We start from the raw sequence: 26,368 nt of genomic DNA, 5'->3' as shown, positions 1-26,368 counted from the left end.
TACAAGAAAAGTTATAAGTATTGGAGAGAAAGAAATAAAAAGATCATTGATTTTATATGATATAATTAACTATGATTGTAGAAAATCTAAAAGCATCTATTGCCAGATTAATTAAACCTACTGAATTTGTAAGAGAATTTGGGAATTGCATATAAAATCATTATACAAGAATATCTACTGTATTTTCATATACAAGAAATAAAACGTTAACATATACTTTAATAGACATGTAATTTATAATAGCAAGCAAGTACCTAGAAGCAAATCTAACAATTACAAACTTTACATTAAAACAATAACAAAGATCTAAATAAATTGAAAGATATTTATAGATGTCTTATGGAAGAGAATAAGCATTGTAAAGATGTTACCTTTTTCCAAATTGATCTACAGATTAAATGCAATCCCAATTAATACCTCAGTAGGCTTTGTCATGGAATTTTGTAACTCTTTAAGTACATATATATGTATATATACACAACATGAACATGAATATTATGTATATATACGTATACATATGAAAGAGCAAAGGCTCAAGAATTTTTTTAACTTAAAATGAATAAACCGGGGGAGAGGACTTTCTCTGAAGGAGACAAAGCTTTTTGACCAAGTTGGATCATTAAGGCAGTGTGGTATTATTGGCATACGGATAGACAAAAGAGAAATGAAACCAAATAGAAAGACAGAAACAGATCCACATATGTATCGAGTCTTGATATATGATAGATGTGGCATTGTAAATCACTTGGAAAATGAGATTAGATTGTACATTTCTTTTTTTTTTAATATAAATGTATTTATTTATTTATTTTTGGCTGTGTTGGGTCTTTGTTGCTGTGTGCGGGCTTTCTCTAGTTGCAGCAAGGGGGGTTACTCTTTGTTGCAGTGTGCGGGCTTCTCATTGTAGTGGCTTCTCTTGTTGTGGAGCACGGGCTCTAGGCACGTGGGCTTCAGTAGTTGTGGCTCGTGAGCTCTAGAGTGCAGGCTCACTAGTGGTGGCGTACGGGGCTTAGTTGCTCCGCAGCATGTGGGATCTTCCCAGACCGGGGATCGAACCCGTGTGCCCTGCACTGGCAGGTAGATTCTTATCCAGTACGCCACCAGGGAAGTCCCTAGATTGTACATTTCTTGAAACCCAAATCTTGTCTTCCACTTTTGGTCCCTAACCCAAGAAGTATTCCCTATAATGCTGTGTACACCAAAAGTGCTTAATAAGTGCTCATTAAATGGAAGAACAAATAATAACTTGGTTTGGGATCCAACTCTGAAACATTTTTATTAAATGCTTTTAAGCCAGGAGTTAAAATTTAAATCTAACATGCACCTATATTTTGTGTTCACAGAAAACCAGGGAATTTCATCCTAATTTTGATCCGCTCGTAAATAACACTTGGGTCAACAGGTTCTGGGCGCAGAGACGGTTTCAGCAAGCAGCACGCAAGGTAAGTTTCAGCACCAGGTTGAAAATTTAATTTCTTTAGTTATCAGCACAGGGAAATTGAACAGTGAGGTTTTTTTTTATAGCAGCTTTATTGAGATGCAATTCACATGCCTTAAAATTCACTCCTGTAAAGTGTACAGTTCAGTCGTTTTTAGTGGAGTACGGCCATCACCACTATCGGATTTTAGGGCGTTTTTATCACTGCTTAAAGAAGCCTGGGGAGGGAGACGCAACAGGGAAGACATATGGGAACATATGTTTATGTATGACTGATTCACTTTGTTATAAAGCAGAAACTAACACACCATTGTAAAGCAATTATACCCCAATAAAGATGTTAAAAAAAAAAAAAAAAAAAAGAAGCCTGGTCGCCAGCAGCAGTCGCTCTCCACCCCCCACCCCCTTCCCTGTTCACTTTCTGCCTCTGTGAATTTGCCTATTCTGGACGTTTCGTATACACGGAATCCTACAATACATGGCCTTTCGTAACTGGCTTCTCTCACTTAACATGTTTTCAGGGTTCATCCACGGTGTAGCATGTTTCAGTACCTCATTCCTTTTTCAGGATGAATAGTATTCATCCTTGAACAGAGATACCACACTCTTTATCTAGTCATCGGTTGAAACATTTGGGCTGTTCTCACCTTTTGGCTGTCATGGTGAGAATAACGGCGCTACAGACATTTATGTGCAAGTTTGTGGACATGTTTTCAGTTCTCTGGGGCGTGTACACCTAGGAGCAGAATTGCTGGGCCGTATGGAAGGATGCTGGTTAGTGATTTCTAGAGAGGACAGTGGGGTGCTCCTGTGCCCCTCGGCCTCTACAGTCCATAAAAGGTGTGAGGTGGCCCCCTGGCCTGGCTCCGCTCCCCCCGCAGCTGTCCCAGTCCTCTGTGTGGCCCCAGTCCTCTTCTTCTCCCAGGACACCACCGGAAACCCCATCCCATCTCCCTTCCCTCCACCCACACCTGTCCTTCGGCCAGCTCAGCCTTCCCCTCCTCCAGCAAACAGTCCTGTAAGCACTAGCGCTTGGCTGTCTTGGGGTGCCTCTTGCATCTTATGCTGCCTGTCGACCTCTCGTCTGAGCCACTGGAGCCTGGCTGCCTGGGGGGCAGAAGCCCTCCTGCCCCCACCCCGGCAGGGAGACCAGCGGTGGAGACACGGACTCTGGAGACAGGCTGCTTGCCCTTCATTCTTTTTTCTTTTTCTTTAATAAATTATTTCATTTTTATTTTAGATAATCATTTTACTCTTTTTTTCCACTAGTAAATGTATTTGATTGATGGATGGATGGATTGATTGATTTTTGGTCACACCGTGCAGCATGTGGGATCTAGTTCCCCAACCAGGGATCAAACCCTGCAGTGGAAGCACAGAGTCCTAACCACTGGACCACCAGGGAAGTCTCTTGCCCTTCATTCTTGGTGCTACTTCTTTTTTTATGGTTTTTAAAAGTTTTTTATTCAAGTATAGCTGATTTACAATGTTGTGTGAATTTCTGGTGTACAGCAAAGTGATTCCGTTATATATTCTTTTTTTTATTCTTTTCCATATGGTTTATCACAGGGTATTGGATATAGTTCTCTGTGCTCTACAGTAGGACCTTGTTGTTTATCCGTCCTATGGATAATAGCTCACATCTGCTAATCCCAAACTCCCAGTTCTTCCCTCCCCCTCCCTCCCTCCCACTTGGCAACCACAAGTCTGTTTTCTACGTCTCTGAGTCTGTTTCTGTTTTGTAGGTAGGTTCCTTTGTGTCATATTTTAGATTCCACATATAAGTGATACCATGTGGTATTTGTCTTTCTCTGTCTGACTTACTTCACTTAGTATGAGAATCTCTAGGTCCATCCATGTTGCTGCAGATGGCATTATTTCATCCTCTTTGATGGCTGAGTAGTATTCCATTGTATATATGGACCACATCCTCTTTATCCATTCCTCTGTTGGTGGACATTTAAGTTGTTTCCATGTCTTGGCTATCGTGAATAGTGATGCTATGAACATTGGGGTGCATGTATCTTTTCAAATTAGAGTTTTGTCCGGATGTATGCCCAGGAGTGGGAATGCTGGATCATTTCACAGCTCTATTTGTAGTTCTTTGAGGAACCTCCATACTATTCTCCATAGTGGCTGCACCAGTTTACATTCCCATCTTGATGCTACTTCTCATGAGTTTTCCAATCTTGGACAAGTTCCATGACCTCTGTGCCTTCGTTTCCTCATCTGTCACTGAGGAGACCAGTAAGACCTTTCTCAGGGCTGTCATGAAAGTCAGGCGAGTCAACACATAGAAGACTCCAAGAGTTTACGTTGCAGGTGATCTCTCAAGCAGTGCTTGCAGCCTAGGCTGATGTCTGTAAACCAGTGTCCCTGCTGGGGCTTTGTCTGGGTGGGCTCTGCGCCTGTGCGGGACAGAGGTGGCTATGAGACACTCGTGGGACAGCCCCGGCCACTCTGGAGCCAGTCCTCCTGGGTCAGCAGCTGTGTGTCTGGCTCTGAGTGGAGGCTCCGTCTTTCCCGCACACTCCCCAGCAGGTGCTGCCAGTTAGATGTGCCAACACGTCCCCAGCCCGACGGCCCCTGCCATCCCCCCGGCCCAGTCACAGCCCCATCCTCTCTGCCTGGACCACCGCAGCCAGAAGAGGCCTCCCAGAGCTTGGATGTGATCGGACGTTGCCCCTGGGAAAACCTTCCAAAGGCCCCCCATTGCAATTGGAATAAAAGGCGCAATTTTTATCGAGGCGACAAGGCCATACTGGGTTTCTCTCTGTCCTTTAAGCATGTCTCCTTTGTTCCTGAATCAGGATCTCTGCACCTGCTGCTTCCCCTGCTCAGAACTCTTTCCAAGGCCAGTGTCTCCTCATTGTTCAAGTCTCAGATCGAACCTCACCTCCCAGAAAGGCCTTCCTTACGTCGTCCCTGCGGCAGTGGCCAGACCCCCTCCCAGCCCCTCAGTCACGCCCCCGTGTGTTTAGTCTTCTTCATTTGCTTCATGGTGTTTAGCTTGTGTGCTCGTTTGTCTCCTGCCATCCCACTCCACACACACGCATGAACAGGACGTCAGCTCTGTGCGGGCTGGACCCTTGTCCGCCCCCCACTGTGTCCGCAGTACCTGAACAGGACTGTGCACGGAGCGGCCACCTCTTCACACTGGATAAGTGGCAAGGCCGTGGGCGGATGGGAAGGAGTTGCCCCAGCTCTGGGCACAGGGAGCGCTCACCCCCAGCAGCGCCTGCTCTGGATGCAGAGCGTGCGGTGTGCAGCCAGCGCCGCCCAACCCACTGCCCGATGTCTATGGAATTGTCTGCTTAGTTTGTCCTTCAGCTCTGAAAATAACATGGCAGCAGTGTCACGACTCAGATATACCGAGAAGAAAGACCGTAGAACTAGTCACTCTTCCACTCTGGAAATATGAGAAAACTGGGGCTCATAAATTGGGAGGGTCAAGACCAGACGACAGCCGGGTCTCTGCGTTCAGGCGGGTCTGCACTTCCCAGACCTCGATGCCCGTGGCCTCGTCCAGGGCACTGTGACCCTCCCTGGGAATTCCACATAGATCCGTGGCCTCAGCCCCTGGCTGTGGTTGAGGAAATTGAGCTAAACTAAATGCCAAACTGAGCCCCGACGAACAGTGTGAGATCATTCTTCTTTCTAATTCCAGGTCGTGATTCAGCGCCGCTTGCTGAACATGCTGACTGCGATCCGTAACATGCACAGAGATGCCATCAAGAAAAGGTTCAGTCACGGAGGACAGTCCATAGCACAAGGTAGAGCCGGCTGCGAACAGCTGCGCTTCCATCCACATGTGTCCTGAGCAGCGGGCTTCTCTGTTAGGAAGTCAGCTGGGTACCAATGCACGGCTTCATCAATCACATGTACTGGATTTTTAAAAGTGTTACTGAAGTCTAGTTGATTTACAGTGTTGCATTGATTTCTGCTGTACAGCACAGTGATTCCGTCAGTTATACACATATGTTCATATTCTTTTCCATTGTGGTTTATCCCAGGATATTGAATATAGTTCCCTGTGCTCTACAGTAGGACCTTGTTGTTTAGACATCCTCTATATACTAGTTTGCATCTGCTGATCCTAAACTCCTGATCCTTCCCTCCCCCAGCCCCCTCCCCCTTGGCAACCGCAAGTCTGTTCTCTATGTCTGTGAGTCTTTCTGTGTCGTAGATAAGTTCATTTGTGTCATATTTTAGATTCCACATATAAGTGATACCATATGGTATTTGTCTTTCTTTTTCTGACTTACTTCACTTAGTATGATAATCTCTAGGTCCATCCATGTTGCTACAAATTGCATTCTTTCATTCTTTTTTATGGCTGAGTAATATTGCATTGTATATATGTACCACATCTTCTTTATCCATTCTTCTGTCGATGGACATTTAGGTTGCTTCCATGTCTTGGCTATTGTGAATAGTGCTGCTGTGAATATAGGACATTTTATTACATTTTAATTATCCTTTTTCCTCCTATATTATTTTATCTCTGATGCTGATGTTTCTAATAAAGAAACTCTTTTAAAAAACATTGTAGGGCTTCCCTGGTGGCGCAGTGGTTAAGAGTCCGCCTGCTGATGCAAGGGACACGGGTTTGTGCCCCGGTCCAGGAAGATCCCACATGCCGCGGAGCGGCTGGGCCCATGAGCCATGGCCGCTGAGCCTGCGCATCTGGAGCCTGTGCCCTGCAATGGGAGAGGCCACAACAGTGAGAGGCCCACGTACCGAAAAAAAAAAAAAAATTGTAAAATTTACCTGTGAGTTACATATGGACACCTGTAAAATGTCTTTACATGCTTCTTAAATTTGATCTTTTTCTTTGATGACAAGGGCAAAGAATATTCATCAGAGAGACTTCACTATGAATTATAGTTTTTTGGAAGTAAAAATAAAATTTTTAAAAAATTGGAGAAGGGGTTGAGGTAAAGAACAAAAGAGAAACTAAAAACGAGACTACACACATACATACGTACACACACACGTTCTTTCTGAAATGGTGTGTGCCAAGGACCCAGTAACTGGTGTGTGGCAAATGCACACACACACACAACCAGAGACGGTGGTTTCACACAAATGCCTTACGATTCTCCCAAAGCGCTGTTTTGTTTTTCACCCGCAGACGAGAATTCCTCCAGACACCTTCCGGCGCGGGTCGGTCAGGACGATTACTGCAGCTGCTTCTCTGTGTCACCCCAGCAAGTGCTGCCCTTCGCCTTCCCGGCCCACAGCGCAACCCAGGGCTCCGACGAGCTGGTGGGTGTGCAGGGCTGCGGTGGCCCAGGCTCCATCAGGGTCGCAGGCAGGTGCCAAGGGGAGCCCCGCCCTGTCTCTGCCCCTCCGCCGCCTCCTTAGAGGCTCCCAAGTCAGACCTGCGTCCAAGTTATTGTGATGAACGGGAAACTGAGTGGCCCCTGCTGCCCCCTGCCTGGCCCCTGGGATGCCTGTGCTCAGGCTCTGCCCAGCCTGGAGGCCGCCGGGCCCTGCCACACTGCCGGGGAACAGGGCCTGAGGGCCGCGGCAGATGTAGGACTAAGAGGCAGGCCCAGCCCAGCCGAGCCTTCGGGTGCGTGGGGTCTGCGGGGGCCGGGGGTGGGCGGCCACAGCCTCTAACAGGCCAGCCTCGGACTCACAGGTCCATCCCTCTCTCCCTCTCGGTGGCAAGAAGTGTGACAGTTAGCCAAATGATGCATCGTCATAATTCAGATCGTGGCCAGACCACGAGTCAGGCAGTTTCTTAAGCGCTTCAGTTCTATCAGTTCATTTAATCTTCAACAAGTCTACATGGTAGGTTTATCCTCTTACAGCTGAGAAGGAGCCTGGGACACAAGGTCACAGAGCCAGTAATGAAATGTTGCCCGAGTTCCCCAAGTTCACGTAGTTAGCAATAAAAAGTGTGTTTTAATCGATAGTGAAAGGGCACAAGCAAAACAGTTTTTTGGTTTCAAAGAATGAACTTGCCATTCACATCCTGTAAAATGATTTGAGCCTTGCAGGTTAATCTACTCAAGAATTACAGGAGTGACTTTAGAAATTCCATGTGTTTTCCGCATTAGAAAATCAAATGACTTAAAAGATGAGCATATTTAGTTCCTAGGAAATGATAAATCTGAGATTTTCAAGCACTAAGAATTATCTGGTAATCAATAATTAATGGGTGGAAAGAGTGATAGGGATGCAAAGAGATTATCACTGTGCTGTGGAGCCCATCTTTTGTTTTTTTAATAATTCAAAGCTTATCATTTCATTTGGTACTTGAGTTAGTGCTGCAGAAATTTCTGTACTGCTCAGGGTTGATGAAAAACAGAATGCTCAGCATTCCTGTCCATAAAGAATTTTGTAATTCATTCCATAAATACTGTATTTCACCTATTCTAAGGTCACGTTTTAAAATATACAGCACCTTTGAGGTTGGGAAATGTCTTATAATTGGTGGCACATTCGCATTGCATCGTATCAGTCTGACGACGGTGTCTCAGCTCGGTGAGCCGTAGTCGTTACTGAGTGCCTGTCACAGGTGGGGGCTGTTGCAGGCTCTGGGTGATGCAGCAGATCTGCCTGCAGGACATTTGTGAGGTGGTGCTTCGGGATTAGCACCCGCGGAAGGGAAGCGGCCGCAGTGGGCAGAGGAGAAGTTAGGCTGCATCCTTTGACAGAGGCCTCAGCTGCCGTCCTGAGAATCACACCCTAAGAGACAAGGGGGGCGGGGGCCCACGCTGCCTCCAAGCCACTCGCAGGAAGCAGCAGCTGTGGTCACGGGAAGGGTCACTTAGAGGGAGGAGCTGTTCGTGTAACGTGCAAAATGTGGAGAAATAGAAGCATAGCTGCCCTCGCTCCGCGATGATCATGTGTCACTTTTTTGAATTTTCACATTTTAGGCTCCTGGTGGCCTTGGACCTGTTCCAATTAAACCTTCAGAAATTCAAATCAAGCAGGCCTATTCCTTCTTCAGTCTGCAGGTTAGACCTGTCATGTGGTTTTGTTAATTGGGTTTCTTATGAAATGAACAGAATAGTCTTGAATTTGAACTGCGCTATTTTTATTAGTTTTGTTCTATGACGGATTATGCCACGTAGCATACTGTGTGTTTTGCTCTGATGTTATTTTATGCGACGTGCAAAGTGTAGCAGATTCTCTTTTCCTAATGTGGCTTATGGAAACCAGGGTCTTTATTCTGTGGATATACCATATAGTATGCATATCTGAAGCTGTCTGAACTGCATATGTTAGAAACTTGAAGAAAAGACACAAGTGAACAAAAGTGAGTCAGCCTTTGTGTATGACCACTTCTGTTTTTGAAAATATGCATGCTTTCTTTTTTCTTTTCTTTTTTTTAATTGAAGTATAGTTGAATCCCAATATCTTGTTAGTTTCAGGCACACAGTGCAGTGATTCAGTTACACACACACACATCTATTCTTTTTCAGATCCTTTTCCCTTTTAGGTTATTGCAAAATGTTGAGTATAATTCCCCGTGCTGTCCAGTAGGTCCTTGTGAAATATGCATGTTTTAAACTGACGAACCAGTGTTCAGTGTATTGCAGAGTTAAGCCCTAAGACAGGGGCGAGGAACTGTGAACACCGCTGTGTGCTGGGACCCAGAACGGGGCCCAGGACGGCACTGACAAAGCTGCTGCTTAAACGTGGCGCTCGTTTTCCTTTTACCCCCAGGCGGCTGGGAAGTGCCTCCCAAGGGCTTCGAGCGCCTGCTTTCTCTCCCCCAGGTTCCTCAGCTGTACCAGATCAAGAGGTACCAGCCGGTCTCTGTGCAGAGGTCTTCAACCAGCTACTGGCCTCAGAAGCTTGCCCGGGCCCTGAAGCCAGGAGCTGAGGTGACAGGTCCCCACCCTCGGGAACGTCCCATCTTCCCGCCGCCCTGGCGCGTGGACTAACGTGCTGTCCTTGGTCTTGGCCCAGGACGAAGCCACCGCCGTCATGGCCCTGCCCAAGCAGGACTCCGCGCCCCAGCTCCCCGGCGGGACCTCCGTCCTGAGCATACGACTCCCTGAGGCCTTGGCCCGGGCTCCAGAGTACGACCCACTTTATATCTTTGTAAGTGACATCAGCAGAAGTCATTGTTCCCTGTCCCTTTATCCAGCAGTTACTTCATAAGAAAGCAGAAGGGGAAAGGGGGGAGGGGTAAACTAGGGGTGTGGGATTAGCAGACACACACTACTGCACGTAAAAAAGATAAGCAGCAAGGACTGACTGTGTAGCACAGGGAACTGTGCTCACGGTCTTGTCATAACCTGTAGGGGAAAAGAATCTGGAAAAAAAAAAAATATATATATATATATAACTGAATCACTTTGCTGTATACCTGAAACTGACACAATATTGTACGTCAACTATACTTCAGTTTTTTTAAAAAAAAACATTGAGAAAAAGAAGACAGAAGCACTAATTGGGAATATTTTTCTCTCTTTGGAATTTCAAGGGTTAAACCACATCTCATCTTTGAAATTGCTTTATCATTTGGAGAATATCAATGTTTTTGTCTTTTAACAACTCCAGCATTTATTTTTTTATGACAATAGCTTTATGATCTTTTCTAATTATCTATAATATGCACCTGTGTATTTTTGTGTTTCTTTTAAGTATAGTTGCTGTGCAATATTATGTAAGTTACAGGTGTATAATACAGTGATTCACAATTTTTAAAGGTAGTATATATGTATATATATGTGTATATATATATATATATATATTTTTTTTTTTTTTTTTTTTTTTTTGCGGTACGCGGGCCTCTCACTGTTGTGGCCTCTCCCGTTGCGGAGCACAGGCTCCGGACGCACAGGCTCAGCGGCCATGGATCACGGGCCCAGCCGCTCCACGGCATGTGGGATCTTCCCGGACCGGGGCATGAATCCACGTCCCCCGCATCGGCAGGCGGACTCTCAACCACTGAGCCACCAGGGAAGCCCTGTATATATATTTTAAGATGAAAATACAACAGAAAAAAAGTAAAGTCACCCCAGCCCCGTCCCGCGGCGCCTAGTTGATTCTTTATCCCATCTTCGGGCACCGTGGCCCTGCCACACCGACGCCTGATTCCCTGTCTTCTACCAAATTGAGTCCAGTCTCCCAGCGATGTGGGGTCCAGCCGGTTCTTCCCCCTCCCCTGCGTGTGTCCTCCTGTCACCTGCCCTCAGGGGCACCCCCTTCCCCCTTATCCTTAAGGATGCAGTACCCAAGCCCTAAGAGACTGAAGGCCAGACAGGAAATCTGAGGAGGTTCTATGTAAGAACGGAATCATCGGCGAAATGCCACGGTAGTCGCCCTAGTTACAGTCTGTTTTGTAAGGACACGCACACACACACGAACACACGCACACACGCGCGCACGCACGCAGTATGAGGAAGGGCCTCAGACACTACCTGAGAAAGGCTCCTCTGGGAGAATCTACACGTGAGCCTCTGAATCTCTGACAGGGCAGAGGTGCCGGTGGTCGCACCCAAGGGCAGAGCAGGGACAGACGCCTGCCTGTTTCCTGGTTGTTTGCCTTGGGGCTACTCCTCTGAGCTCTGCTGCTTTCCTCCAGGGAGCTGTGCTGTTTGCGTTTTGGCCAAACACAAACACAGCGTGTTCTGGTAGTCTCATTGCGGGGTGGGGGAGGGCTGTCCCTCACAGACATAGAGTCAGGGCTGGGATGGCCTCGCCGGGCATCTAACTCGGTGACTTTCAGACTTCACTTAGCACCAGCGCCCTGTCGCCAGCTGAAATTTTACACAGCAGGGCAATATGTAAAATAGGGTCCCGGTTGCTGGGCTGGCAGTGGATAAGGGGCTTTCCTGAGGAGGGTATCCCTGCAAAACCCCAGGGTCTTCACAGTCTCCCCCAGACCCACCCTCTACCACCCCTCACCACTCTGCAAGTGAGAAAGCTGGTCTAGAGACCGGTCTTGCAGATGTAACATACATCAACATTTACCAAATTACATACTTTTCACATGGGCAGTTTATTGCATAGCACTTACACATCAGTATGGCTATAAAAGAAAGAATTCGAAAAGCCTAAGAAAAGAAAGAAAAACAAAAGGCAAGCAATGCTGGTCGCAACGAGTAGAGCATTGCAGTGGAGTCTTGGTTGAAGTTTTTGTTTTTGGGTTTTTTTTGGCCGTACGCGGGCCTCTCACTGTTGTGGCCTCTCCCGTCGCGGAGCACAGGCTCCGGACGCGCAGGCTCAGCGGCCATGGCTCACGGGCCCAGCCGCTCCGCGGCACGTGTGATCTTCCCGGACCGGGGCACGAACCCGTGTCCCCTGCATCGGCAGGCGGACTCTCAACCACTGCGCCACCAGGGAAGCCCCACAGTGGAGTCTTGGGGTGATATCTGTGCGCTGTCTGCAGGAGATGGGGTAGAGGGCTCTGGGGAGGAGACGTTGGGGCAGTGTGGACCCCATGCACCGACGGTGCAGCTGAGGCCGTGGAAACGCTGGAGGGTTTTATAGAGGCGCGTTACTAAAGCAAAACGCAAGGCCATTATAAACTCCAGGGGGGAGAGTCAACTAAAAATCGATGTATGTTCCCAGTAGGAAGCCAAACTGAAATCGGCATGATTTTTAAGACTTGACAGAAAATTGAAAAATAGAATCCATCTGGCCTTGATACTAGAACTTCCCTCTGTCACTGACCCAGAGGTCGTGATAGTGAACCTTCACCAGAAAGCTATAATCCAGGCCTCAGCTTGGCCTGGCAGAGCGACATACTTAGACAGTTAAGACAAAATAAATGCTGTTTACTAGTTTCCAGCTTGCAGAGGCAACTTATGAACAAAGCATGCTGGTCTTGGTGTGGTTCCAGAATGCAGATGTTGACGATCTCAGTAAACAAAAGTAAAATTGTGGGAGAGAGGAAGAAAGGCACGAGAAAGCATGGGAGCGGGAGTGCCTGCATTGCACCCGAGGGGGGGTTGGAATACTCAACTAAAGATGATGAAACAGGAAACAGGTGGACCAGTGGATCATTGCAGGTCGCAGCCAAACTAACAATAACCATGTGATTTTCAAAGTCCGGAAGGAGCATCTGTGCACACGAGCAAGACCCTTACCTTACGGGGTAATGAGTCAGCAGATACTGTGAGGTCGACAGTGCAGCTCTGGGTGCTGTCACGTCGTCTTCAAGTTGTTGGGGACATTTGTTTCTTGGCGGTGAGACTGGGTTCCCGTCAGTCGTGTGGAGTTCTGTGGGTTTTTAAAAAAAAATTTTTTTTTAATTATTCAAACAAACAAAAAGAACAGAATCTCAACTTAGTGGTTCCTAAACATCTGTGATTAAACAACCACAAGGGAGCCGAAAGCTATGTTGTCTGGGAGAAGAGCTGGGCTTTTGTTGGACAGGCCCCAGAAGGAACATTAAAAGCCTCCACATTTTGATATAATTGCTCTGTGCCTCCATTAGTTCTGCTGGATAATTAGTAAAAGACAGGAACTCCCTTAAAGCCAGATACTTCATCCAAATGGAGCCTTCCTGAATTAAAAACATCACCAAAACAATGTTAAATGCTGATGTTTCCTGGTATATCACATGCCACCCTCTCCTTTGTCTTTTTTTTTTTTTTTTTTTTTGGTGGTATGCGGGCCTCTCGCTGCTGTGGCCTCTCCCGTTGCGGATCACAGGCTCCGGACGCGCAGGCTCAGCGGCCATGGCTCACGGGCCCAGCCGCTCCGCGGCATGTGGGACCTTCCCGGACCGGGGCACGAACCCGTGTACCCTGCCTCGGCAGGAGGACTCTCAACCACTGCGCCACCTGGGAAGCCCCTGTCTTCTCTTTAAAGTTACTTTTTAGAAGCTATTCTTTTGTTTCCAAAACCAGAAGCTCATTGCTTTTTAAAACCAGTTTCCTTATTTAATAAATCCCCCTAATTGATCAAATTCAGAAACAAATACTTTAAGCTCTTTAAGCTGCAGTTTCATTTGTACTCGTTTCCATGGAAGATCAGTGAATCCGTGTGGTATGTAATGAAGCGCTTCAACCAGAAAAGTGACATTTGTGAATGACCGTGACCACTGCCCATCTGAAGCCACCTCTGCTCTCCTGCTTCTCTTTCCCAGACGGGCTGACAGAGGTGGGGTCAGAGTGCGCGTGCCGGGGCGGGGGGGGCGAAGGGAGCCTTAGCTGACGCCTGTGCTGTGGCAGAGGAGGAAACCGGTCAACAAAAGAGACCCCGTTTTTCGTCTCTCCCGCAGAACCCCAGCCCAGGGTTATTTGCCGTGAAGCACCCGCTGACCTACGTGGAAACCTCGATGGATTACCATCTGTGCACCCACCCCAAATACAAGTTCACCAAGGAGTCCCACTGCAGCTCCAGCATCCCCCTAACCCAGAAGCAGTTTCTCCATCACATGGTAAAGCCATCCCGGCTCAGCGGCAGAGCTGGCTCTGGGCTGCGGGGCCGGGCAGGGGACAAGGAGGGAGGGTCACCGCTGGAACTGAGGAATAGAGGGTTTGCTGCCACAGCTGCAGGACGAGGACAGTAACCGTGGCGCTGTGGACCCTGTCATGCCCCAGCCCTGAAGGGGGGCAGGTGGGGACTCAGCACGATCCCCAACAGCCCGTACCCAGCTCCCAGGCTTCATGTTGCCTCCTTTTCAACATTCTTAGTCTCTTTTTCCTTGAAGGTCATGCCTAATATTCATCTTATCCCCGCTGCAACCATGGAAAAACAGTCACGTGGCGGCCATAACCCTGTGGGATGACCCCCCTCTTTGTTTGGTCCCCAACAAGGACAGAAACGTCATAATGGGCAAGGTGGTGATGTGACAAATGCACAGTGAGGAAGAGGCCCCCGAGATCTCCTTCTTCCCCCAAATAACCAACCTGACCTCAGCCTCCAGGCACCTCCTGGGTGGCCCGCACCCTCCGCTCGGGATGAAACCCTAACTTAGGTGGGTGGCTGTCTCAGCCCTGGCCCCGCCAGCTCCGCCTCATGCCTCTTCCCGCATCACCTTCCTGCCTCTTGGTTCTAGGACTCCAGCCTGATCCCCGTGCTCCTTGCTTGCTCCCTCTTCCCCAGCCCCGCAGGCAGCCGCCCCTGGGCCCTCCCTGGATCCCACCGGCTGGCCTCACGCGCCATGTGACTCCCTGTCCTGCACCCCAGGGCCCAGCAGCGCACCGTCACCCTCCTGAGAAGCCTTCCTTCCACACAAAGCCGATCCGGTCGTTTTCCAGTTTGGAAACCCTCCGTGGTCCCTGCTGCCCCTGGGAGCAGCTCCAGGCTCATTAGCTTGGCCCACGAGGCCCTTCACAACCAGCCTGCCTCTCCAGCCTCATTTCCTGTCACCCCCGTCACCCGCCCTGCACTCGGTGCTCTCCTGATAGCACCCTCCTCGCATTTTCCATGCCTTTGCGCGCGCTTACCCCTGCCTGGACAGCCCTCTGATGAACTGACCCATCCTCTGAATGTTGCATTAGCATCACATGCACAGTAGTCAAAACGGGTGGAAAGGCCAGACCTGTCCTCCAGCACCAGGGCCGTTGCCCCTGTGCCACATAAGACAGGGGCGGGAGCCTCTCCGTCCTCCCTGCCTTAATGCCTGTTGCCTTGTTGCAGCAGTTGCTGGAGCAGCTGTCGTTTTTAGCCTCAGAAAAGCTCTACTAAACTTAATGGAATGATACATTTTGGAGCTCAACTTGGATTGAAAAATATTCAGTTGAATGAAACGGAAGTCTTTCCTGAACTTTACATGTGGTCCCCCTGTGCCGGCTCTATTACAGGATGTCATTCCTGGAGTGATGACCTGGAAGAGGTTCCAGTGCCCGGTCCTCTCGTCCCTGCCCGAAACCTCGAAGACAGAGATGACGCAGAGGTAAGCCCAGCTCCACGTCGCCTCACGGAGGTGTGTGTGCCCTGCAGAGTGCAGAGGCTGCAAGCTCAGAAGTTACCTGCCAGTAGTATGTCAAAGCATACTTTTGGTGCATCGTGAGGGAAGTCTGCTCACCAGAGGAATATGATGGTGTGTATAAAGTCATATCTTGACTTTATCTTAATTGAGATATACTTTATTTTTTTAACTTTTATTGAAATATAGTTGATTTACAATGTTATGTTAGTTTTGGATGTACAGCAAAGTGACTCAGTTATGTGTGTGTGTGTGTGTGTGTGTGTGTGTGTGAGTGTGTGTGTGTGTGTATATACATATATTCTTTCTTACGTTCTCTTCCTTAATAGGTTATTACAATATATCGAATATAGTTCCCTGTGCTATGCAGTAGGCCCTTGTTGTTTACTTTTATAAATTAGTGGTGTGTATCTCTTGATCCCAAACTCCTGATTCATCTCCACCCACTTCCTCCACCCCCTCTCCCCCCTGGCAACCACAAGTTTGCTTTCTAGGTCTGTGAGTTTATTTCTGTTTTGTAAATAAGTTCATTAGTATCAGTTTTAGATTCCACATATAAGTGATATCATATGACATTTGTCTTTTTCTTTCTGACTTGCTTCACTTAGTATGATAGTCTCTAGGTCCATCCATGTTGCTGCAAATGGCATTATTTTGTTCTTTTTTATGCCTGAGTAATATGCCATTGTATATATGTACCGCATCTTTGTTTTTTAACATCTTTATTGGAGTATAATTGCTTTACAATTGTGTGTTAGTTTCTGCTGTATAACAAAGTGAACCAGCTATAGCTATACATATATCCCCACATCTCTTCCCTCTTGCATCTCCCTCCCTCCCTCCCTATCCCACCCCTCTAGGTGGTCACAAAGCACCGAGCTGATCTCCCTGTGCTATGCGGCTGCTTCCCACTAGCTATCTATTTTACATTTGCATTTGGTAGTGTATATATGTCAATGTGACTCTCTCACTTCGTCCTAGCTTACCCTTCCCCCTCCCCGTGTCCTCAAGTCCATTCTCTACGTCTGTATCTTTATTCCTGTCCTGCCCCTAGGTTCTTCATGACCTTTTTTTTTTTTTTTAGATTCTATATATATATGCGTCAGCATACAGTATTTGTTTTTCTCTTGCTGACTTACTTCACTCTGTATGACAGACTCTAGGTCCATCCACCTCACTACAAATAACTCAATTTCGTCTCTTTTTATGACTGAGTAATATGCCATTGTATATATGTGCCACATCTTCTTTATCCATTCATCTGTCGATGGACACTTAGGTTGCTTCCATGTCGTGGCTATCGTAAATAGTGTTGCTATGAACATAGGGATGCATGTATCTTTTCGAATAAGAGTTTTATTCAGATACACGCCCAGGAGTGGGATTGCTATATCATATGGTAGCTCTTGAGATATACTTTTAAAAAGTCAATGTCACAGGTGGCTAGTTGGCCATGCTTCAATAAAAGCAGACACCAATCCATATAATTCAGCCGAAATAGCCATGGTCCATTTTTAACATTGTAGTTGCCAAGATTCGCCGTCCACACCCTCCATATCCACTCCCAAATGATCCACCTCTCTCCATGCCCCAGCCTGGCCATCAACCGGGCGGCCCCACAGCTGTCATCACACAGAGACAGAGCAGGTAGATGAGAATATTGTTAGACCAAAGAAGGAGGAAATTTAGAGTAAGCACATTTTTGCTAATTTGCTCATTTAACACCTCTCCAGAGCCCTAGGATCTCAAACAAGTAGACTGATGCCTTTTCTTTAAGACACGGCCTGGTCAGTGACCTGCTCCTGAGCCCTGGAGTTTGCTTCTTTGGCCCATTGTCCTTATAAAACGTAGTGAAATGAGTCGCTGGTGAGCAGATGTGACTAGTGTCCCAACACAATGACCATCAGCAGCGACATTCTGCTCAAACCCTTCGATTCAGGGTGAGGCCCAGCCCAAGTGGGGGCAGAGCCCTGCCACGGCCCAGGAGTGGCCAGCTCTGCCGGAGCACCACCGCCAACCAGGGTCGGCAGGGACACGCACCCTTGACTCCCACCAGCGAGTGCCGGCTCTTCCCCGTCACCAGAATGGCTCGCAGCCTCCCGGAGCTGTGTGGCCCCGGCCACGCTCTGTGGCCAGCTCTCTGGGCCCAGTCCTCTCGTGCAGAACACAAGCCGATCGGGCTTGCTGTGAAGACCCCGCTCAGCCTCGACATTTTCGTTTTAGCAGAGGTAGGAAGGCTCACCCCGATGTGCACCTACCCCGTATGTACCACCCGTCACCTGCCCCTCCCCGGGTATTTGAGGAGATCGTTGCAATCCAGTTTGTGACCCTGGAACACTTACCTTTACTTCTTCCTGCACTGCCAGGCAAAAAGCTCTTCCTGAATGAAGCAGAATCTAGGCTTGTCCACCTGCTGTTCCCTTCGGGTTATTTCCTCGGTGCTTCCTGCCCCCCTCTGCCTGGAGATTAACATGAGACCAAGATTTGGCCCATGGTAGGGGCTCCAAAATATTAGTTCCTTTTCTGTGAGTTCATGTTACCGAACCAAACTTGGGTCCACTCGCCTGTGCACAGCAAAGCCAATCTACTGACACCGGCTCGTGGTGGAGGCAAGTGCAGCGTTCGTTGCAGGCGCCAAGCAAAGAGTCAGTCAGTTAAAGGTCAGGAAGCCCCAACTCCCCGGTGGCTTCCAGGGAAGCATTTTTAAAGGCCAGGTGAGGGAGGGGCGTTGCAGGGTGTGTGATCAGCTCGCGCACAGCTCTCTGGGTGGTGGTGAGGTGACAGGGTGGTGTTTCATCGTCAGTCCTCAGGTGTGGGGGCTACGTGCTCATGGTCAAGTAGTCAACTTCCGCTTGACGGGTTTCGGCATCTGTAAGACAGCTGAGGAATGTGCATCAGATACTGTTATCTGGGTACACCTCAGAGAGGAGCCATGGCAGAGGACATAGGGAGGGGTCTGTACCTCCCCACCAGCCAGACAGAAGACGGTCACACACCCTGCAGCCCTCACCCCAAATTTTGCCTTTAAAAACGCCTGCCTGAAAACCACTGGGCAGTTCTGGGTTTTTGGGGCACAAACCACCTCGTCTCCTTGCTGGCCCTGAACCTTTCTCTGCTCCAGACTCCGACGTTTCGGGTTGCTTGGCCTTGCTGTGCGTCAGGCACACGAAATTGTTTGGTAACATTAGCATATTTCTAGAATCTGAAAACTCCAGAATCAAGGGCTGGGTGGAAGAGTGACCTTGTAGGGAGAAGGAGTGCTTTGGTGTCTGAGAGACCTGCCTCGTAACCCGCTAGCCCTGTCACCCACTCTGTTTCCCTGGGCCACATTTACCTATTACTGAAGCCCGTTGAGCAATCATTTCCTCATCTGTGAAACGGGGACGGTGAAGGGGTCTTCACGGACCACGTGAGTTGTAAGGACTCAAGTGGTGCATCTAGCCCCATCCTTAGTAACCCTTCCCACTTCTGCCCTCCCCCACCCACTAAACCTTGCGGTAACTCTGCTGCCACCATACGGCGATGGCCCGCCACCAGCTAGACACACGGCCTCATTTTGCTGTGGGGTGAGGGCACTTCCGAATGGACCGCAGTCATCAGCAGACCAAACACAGCTGGTGTGGGTACCGTCCAGAGGCTGAATACGCACATCGAGCAACGGCAGGCAGTGGACACGCCGGGGTCCACCAGCTGTCGGCAAGCACTGGTCTCAGGAATTAAGAAAAAAAATCCTGTTTTTTTTTCCAAAGCAATGTTCTTGGAAAAATCTCACGAGGCTGTTCTTTCAAAAGGCACTCAGAACGCAGTCACCTTGGGCTTGAACTAACCATGAATTAAACGTGAATTAAACAAGAAAACTCCCCAACTAGGACTTGTTACCTCCAGCTTCTGTGCCCAAGTGCTCTGTTCGCCAATTTGTTTCATAATAAACCATAATTGCACCACAGATTATAAAATCAAGAGAGGATTCTTTATTTCTTTGTCATGGATTTATATGATGTAAGACCCTAGATAATGTTTTTATTTCTAAAAGAGTTATAGAATTATAATAGTATTCCCTTTTAAATTCCTACACATCTGCTAATGATATTTCAACTCTGCGGTCATTTTTCTTGAATAGATTACCTATTTCTTAGCTGCTATTTCCCCTGTATTTCTGCCCCTGAGAGTTGCTGTTAAACCATGCAGTATCCTTAGTTAATGTTTATTCACTCCAAGTTATTTTTGCATTCGTAATGATCAAAACAGCTCACTTGGGTTCTTTGCTCATTAATAAATTCAGAGAGAATTTACTGAGTGTCTGTGACTTTCATGCAATCTGAGTAAGTAGCGACAAAGAAGTCATCTAATCCAGTGGTGCCCAGACTTTGGGGTTTTATAGACAACTGAAATTTCCAGAATAATCTTAGGAATTGACTTAGAGTTGTCGGCGTTTTACTTTTCCAAGAAAGGCATGAAACAAAACAAAGCAAAACAAAACCCCCAATCTCCGTCCACTGCCACCACCCTTTCAATTCCAGAGGAACATATTAACACATGGAAAAGTAAGCAGGACATGGTCTCAGAATTTTAAAATTAGGTAAGTTTGATCTCATGAAAAACCCTTGGTTGTTGCCATTCTGTCTTCCAGACCACCCTGGCCCCTGGGGAGTGGTCCAGGCTTCCACCTTCTCCCACCCTCCTCTCGGCTACACGCGCTCTGAGGTCTCAGTGGGATTGTCCGTTAGAAGCTGTGTTCTCTGTCACCAAGTCAGTAAATAGGACTAATCTCTGGGTGGTGGAAGCCAGGTCCCTTTCCAGTGAGGAATGGTGTTAGAGACCAAAATCTGGGTTCCTGGTGCACACATCATTACTGGGGGTGGAGCGGGGGAGTCATTTCTTGGCCTCCTCAGCGGACAAGCCGGAGTGTGTACGTGGGGAAATGCATATATATATATATGCACACACACACACGTATGTACACATTCATACAAAAATACATGACTGCATACATCGACATACATATGCACATGTCCATGTGCACGTAGGCACCCATACACACACCTACACCCATTTTAGACATCATGAATCCACACCGGTGCCTGTAATCCCAACCCACATTCATGGAGTTGCTGCTTGCTTTTCCCCGGTCCATAGTCGTCTGTCTCTTCTTTGCCCTGTGAGAACCCCTGGTCTCCTAACACACTCACTCCCTCAGTTTTATAGAACGTCAATAGTTTTATAGAACTGTCAATAGTTCTATAAATAGTTTCAGAATTGCTTCACCTATAACCACTTTAATAAACAAGCATTTTTGCTTATTAAACAAGGAGAAGAAACTTATCTCCAAGACGTATCTGCACGCACCAAGGAGGCTTCAATTAACCTCCTGGCTTTCCGTTCCTGCAGCCTGCCTTACCCTCTGCCTGCAGCCTTTCTAGAGCCTGCGAGGAGGTCAGTTTCCTGCTGTGGGTCATTCTTTACTCTCTTCTATGAGACAACACTCCTCTCAGCTTCTAGAAACTTATTCCAGAAAATTATTTTAAAAGTTTATCCATTTGTGACTCTTTTCCTATTCTCTTTGCTGTTGTGGGTTCCTGTAATATCATTTGAGAGGCATGTTAAGAAGGTGTTGAGACCCAAAAGAGGGGAAATTTTTTTAAAAGGTGAGTGTTTGCTCCACCAACTTGAAACAGAAGTCTGCTGCCGACTTTAAAAATAACAAAATGTCTTTTCTCCCCATCTCAATTCTTTTGATGTCCTCAACACCCAGTAATTTGTATATGAAGCTGTAAAATCATGATACCAAACAATATATAAGGGGGTGGGGAGGAGGTTTGAAACTGAATAAACAGCTAAGGAAGAGTATAAACGTGGGAAAAAATATTAAGAACAAAAAAAGCGAACTAACTGCCCCACGCCAGCCCGACCCCCGGGAAATAGCGTAAGTTTAGACACCACAAGTTTGACAGTTCTGTTTCTAAACTCTGGGAAATGTCTTTCTCAAAACCGAAGTATAGTTGATTTACAGTAACACCGGGAAGTGTCTTCTTTGGCCCCATTCTCTTGGGTTTGACTGGTACCTATCGCAGCCCCGCCTTTACCTCTAGGGAGACATGAGTGGGTTTGCAAGAACGAAGCAGGGCAGAACAGTAGCGTAAAACACCAGTGGTGGAAAGGAAAGTGCTTTAGGAAATTGTGTAAAGACCCCGAGACTACAAATGTGTGATTTTTCCACAGCTGCGATTCCTTCAATTTAGCCATGCTTCCTATAGACGTCCCTGCCGTTCTTGATACCTTACCAGAGGAAGACAGAATGGAGACCCTCGAACGGTACTCTTTTACTTTTGGTCTCTCGTGATGTCTATTTTCCAGAAATAGTCCCGGTGCTGTGAGAGATTTCCAAGGAGCGCCCAGTGCCCGAGCTTGCACCCCGGCCGAGACACGGCTAACACCCAGCCATACGCCCAACTAGATAGGATGCTGGATTCGTGGTGGAGAACAGCCTAAGGTCTCACACTGGCTGACCTTTCCGTGCTGAAGGCGCTCAGGGGAGGGGTGAGCGGAGGGGGAGCTGAGTGGGCTTCCAAGGCTGCAGAGTCGCCTTGACTGGGGTTAGTACTCGAAGGGTGGGTGGGGTTTGGAGGGGCATAAAGAAATAGAGCGCCCCCAGATAAATAAAAAAGAGAAAAAAGAGAAAAACGAAAACAAAGGAAATTTTAAAAGAAAGAGAGAAAACAAACAAAAAAAAAAAAAAAGGAAGAAAATAAAAAGAAATATCAGCCCCAAACTAAGCTGCTTAAACTTGACTTTACTGATGAGCATCCAACATCCAGTGGGAATGCATCCTTGAATCTCCTGTGGCTGTACCCACTCGACCATTTTTCCCTGTAGATAATCAGTGAGTGAAGTCCTGAATATCTGAGGCGTGTGTCGGTTTTCGTGAGACCTGCCCACACCCAAGTGTGACACTTGAGCGCCTGAAGCTTGGAACCCAGGGTGAACAGGGAGGTTGAGTGTCCGCCACTCAAACCCCGGAGCACGAGGGCGTTTCCTGAGGACACTGTAGCCGGGCGGGCGGGGATGACACACGGTTACTTGAGGGTCAGCGTTGGGGACAGCTGGGGAGATGCTCGGCAGACCCCTCCCCCATTCAGCACTGATGCGCGGACCCCTGGGGCTCGGTTCCCTCATCTCTGAAATGGGAAGAGTAGTACCTGCTTCTCAGGGGTTGTCACCCAGGACGACGGCGGGGGGAGGGGGGGCGGTGACCGACATCTACTGCGCACTAAATGGGCATCTGGCAAAAGCCTCGCTCACCCGCAACAAGGTCTTGCTATTTTCCACTCTTGAGGGGTGAGGAAAGCGCTAAGGGGAAGGCGCTCTCCGCACAGCGCCGGCTTCACGCGAGACTGGCCCGGAGCCGCTGCTCAGCGAAGCTTACGGATCAGAACGACTCTGTGGGTTTCAAGGTGTTTTCCCAACAGAAAACTGCTCTGCCCACCTCTGTTTACGCATCGCTGTCAGCAGAGGGTTCCTGCTGCTAATTCTAAATTTTGAAGCCTTCGTTGATCTTGGGAGCATTTCTCTGAGTGTAGCAGAGACGGCCTCTCTCAAAAAAACTGTCCCTTCTAAAGAAATAGACTTGTGGAGACCGGAGGCTCACCGTCCCAGCCTCCCCTGCAGTTACGCCATCCATGTCACTCGGCCTGTGCCAAAGGGACAGGAGCAGACGTGAGATCTCCTCCCGAGGGCAGGGCCAGGATGGAGTGGGCTCCTGCACCCTCTCTCTCGCTGCTTCGTGGAGCTGGAACCCACATGTGCAGGGACCCAGCTGCAACCATCCAACACCCAAGCTCGAGGCCAGGGGTCCGCAAACGGCCGAATCCGGCCTGCCACCTGCTTTTGCAAACCGTTTTATTGAAATACAGCCACACTCATTCATGTATGTGTTTTTCCATGATTCCTTTCATGCTGCAACAGCAGAGCTGAGTAGTTGTATAAGAGACCCTACGACCCGCAGAGGCCTTTACAGGAAAAGTTTGCTGACCCCTGCTCTAGGGGATCGCAGAGCCCAAGATAAAAATAACCTCTGTCCCTGCGATGTCTTCTCTCACCCATAGGTTATTTAGAAATATACTGTTTCATTTTTAAAGCAGTCGTGGATTTTTTTACTCTTCTTTGCTATTGATTTCTATTCGAATTCCATGTGGCCATAGAACATTCTCTGAATGATTTCAATCTTTTGAAACATTCATGCTCTCCTTATGGTCCAAGGTATGGTCAATATTGGCAAATGTTCCACGTGCACCTGAAGAGAATATGAATTCTGTAACCGCATTTCTAAACTGCTTTTTTTTTTTTTTTTTTTTTTTCGGTACGCGGGCCTCTCACTGTTGTGGCCTCTCCCGTTGCGGAGCACAGGCTCCGGACGTGCAGGCTCAGCGGCCATGGCTCACGGGCCCAGCCGCTCCGCGGCATGTGGGATCTTCCTGGACCGGGGCACAAACCCGCGTCCCCTGCATCAGCAGGCAGACTCTCAACCACTGCGCCACCAGGGAAGCCCCCTCTAAACTGCTTTTTATTCTCTGCTTATAAATAACCATTCCCACTACTGTGGGTTGGTAGAAAGCTATTTGTCAGCCTTATGCTTTTTAACGTAGATTCCAGAAGAGTAGGTGGGAGGAATGTTGAAAGAATTGCGTAACTCTTAAATGACGACAATATTTCTCGATTTTATTCCTTTTCAGCGAGCTCTGTGAGCAGAGTATAGACATCATGCTGACCCCAGAAATGATGGCGGTGGAATTCCCTATGTTGAACTACAAGGAAACCAAGAAGGAGAAGTAAGTGGATGCTTTGATGGCTTAGGAAGAGGCAGCCAGGATAAAGTTCACCCTATGGGACGCACAGAACTGCCGTGCTGTTTGGATCTAAGAACGTGTCAAAAGGGGCACGTTTCCAATGCTTCAGATGTTTAGATGTGTATTTTATGCATAGCGATGCTCCCTCAAATGTTGTTGGCAAATAAACCTTTAGAACAGAGTCCAGCATTCCCATTTGCTTATCGTGTGATTTCAGAGCTGTGTTTGTTTCTTATGAGTAGCTGAATGAGCTTCATGCAGTATAAGAGGCCCAGGCTCTGGAGCCTGGCGAGACCCGGGGCCGCAGCCCATTTAGCGCCCGTGCCACCTCCAGCTGCATTGCTCATCTTAAGTAACTGGGCAGTTGTGAGGGTTAAATGAGATGCCAGTGCGAAGACACCTCTCCAGCTGCTCGATGTGAACTCGCTTGGCACATGTGAATTCTTCTCTTTGCCTCTCCCTCAGGGGCCAACTAGCCAAGCAAACCGTCACCCTTCAAGAATTGGTTTTGAAGAATACTTTGGTAAAGTAAATAACCACCAGAGTTCATATGGTTTGTAAGTTTGAAATTCCAGTTATCCTTTTTAGAATTCTTTTTCTCTTTAAAAAAAAAAAGTCTTTTTTGGGACTTCCCTGGCAGTCCAGTGGTTCAGACTCTGCAGGGGGTGCGGGTTCAATCCCTGGTCGGGGAACTAAGATCCCGCATGCTGCGTGGCCAAAAAATAAACAAAAATAGAAATAAACAAATCAGTGATTTTAAAAAAATTCTACTGAAAAAAATAAAAATAAAGCCTTTTTTTTTACTATTAAAATGTTAGAAAATACAGAAAAATATAAAGAATAAAATAAAAACAATAATCCTACCACCCAGAGGCAGTAACTTGTACATTTTGATGTGTGGTCTTCCAAGGATTTATTTGTTTGTTAGTTTAAATAAACCATAAACACCTATTATATTTCGTTAAACCGTACATACAGTCATCACTCGGTATCCACAGGGGATTGGTTCCAGGACACCCCCATCCTGAGTACCCAAATCTGTGGATGCTCAAGTCCCTGTATAAAATGCTGTAGAATTTGCACATAACCTATGCACATCTTCCCAGATACTTTAAGTCATCTCTAGATTACTCATAATACCTCATACAATGTAAATGACTTGTAAATAGTTGCCAGCGCACGGCAAATTCAAGTTTTGCTTTTTGGAACTTTCTGAAATTTTTTTTCATCCGGGGTTGGTTGAATCTGAAGATGCAGGACCTATGGATACAGAGTGCCAACTGTATGTGTTGACATATATTCATACATGCATACCTTATATATATATGAATTCAATCATATTGTTTTATCTTCTGGAATTTTATTTAGCAGTATAGTATAAACATAGCTGTATAGACACAGACATACACCTTTGTATCTCATTCGTGGATGTGCCATCGTGTGTTCACACGCCCTTCTGATGATCACATCACCTCTTTCCAATGTTCTGCTGTTGCCAGTAGCGCTGCAACAAACCTCCTTGTGTCATAATTCCTTGAAAACTTATCAGACTGTCTCCTTGGGATAAATTCCTAGACACATAAATGCTAGGTTCATGTTCATTTTAAGGTTTTAATATATAGTGCTTCACCACCATCCAGAAAGTTCATCAACAAACCTCCTACCAGCAGAGGTCAGGATGCGCACATTCAAATGCCCTGAACAACGTGTTACGGTATCAGGCTTTTTTCTTTACCAATATGATAGGTTTTTAAATGACCATATCATTGTTTTAATTTTAAACTTCTTTGTTTACAAGTGATGGTAAAAAATTTCCTATGTTTATCAATTGTTTTTCTTCTTTTATGAAGGGATTTTTTACCTATATTGTAGAAAGTGTTTATCTTTTTCTTACTGATTTGTAAGAGTCCCTCATATTTTAGGGATAATTACCCTTCCTGTGTATACTGTAAATTTCTCAGTTTGTCTTCCTTGTTTGGGGTGTTTTGGGGAGGCCCTGCCTTTTTGGAAGGGAATACCCACATATCTTAGAGGAGCATGGGGTTCCTTTGGTTTGTTTGTGATAGTAGCAGAGGCCTACAGCAAACCAACACTCTCAGAAAGTAGACTGGCAGTTTCCCGTAAAAGAAAATCGAGGAAATAAAAATTTTAAATAGAATTTCAGTGAGCATCGGTTTTAAGCAGCTAATTAACAATAAAATATCATGTTACACTACATAGCACATAGAACCTCTG

The 26,368-nt window shown here is 47.2% G+C and overlaps 1 protein-coding gene across 5 annotated transcripts in view; it reads left to right on the top strand.

The window, feature by feature from the left end:
• CFAP221 (cilia and flagella associated protein 221) overlaps positions 1 to 26,368 on the top strand; it is an 84,736-nt gene that overhangs the window by 55,164 nt on the left and 3,204 nt on the right. For 3 of the 5 annotated variants that reach the window (XM_033400242.2, XM_049712113.1, XM_049712115.1), the window contains 10 exons: positions 1,344 to 1,442; positions 5,106 to 5,211; positions 6,573 to 6,706; positions 8,329 to 8,409; positions 9,175 to 9,282; positions 9,368 to 9,502; positions 13,638 to 13,796; positions 15,166 to 15,257; positions 21,510 to 21,602; positions 24,020 to 24,315. In XM_033400242.2, the coding sequence (XP_033256133.2) occupies positions 1,344 to 1,442; positions 5,106 to 5,211; positions 6,573 to 6,706; positions 8,329 to 8,409; positions 9,175 to 9,282; positions 9,368 to 9,502; positions 13,638 to 13,796; positions 15,166 to 15,257; positions 21,510 to 21,602; positions 24,020 to 24,119 (1,107 nt within the window). In that variant the 3' untranslated portion in view covers positions 24,120 to 24,315. Of the gene's footprint in view, positions 1 to 1,343; positions 1,443 to 5,105; positions 5,212 to 6,572; positions 6,707 to 8,328; positions 8,410 to 9,174; positions 9,283 to 9,367; positions 9,503 to 13,637; positions 13,797 to 15,165; positions 15,258 to 21,509; positions 21,603 to 21,644; positions 21,858 to 24,019; positions 24,316 to 26,368 lie in introns of those variants that run through there. The other 2 variants (XM_004276903.3, XM_049712114.1) reach the window with 2 other exon arrangements.

Source organism: Orcinus orca, chromosome 7 (assembly GCF_937001465.1).
Source record: "Orcinus orca chromosome 7, mOrcOrc1.1, whole genome shotgun sequence".
In the NCBI taxonomy this organism is placed as follows: Eukaryota; Metazoa; Chordata; class Mammalia; order Artiodactyla; family Delphinidae; genus Orcinus; species Orcinus orca.
This window is presented reverse-complemented; position numbering and strand designations above follow the sequence as displayed.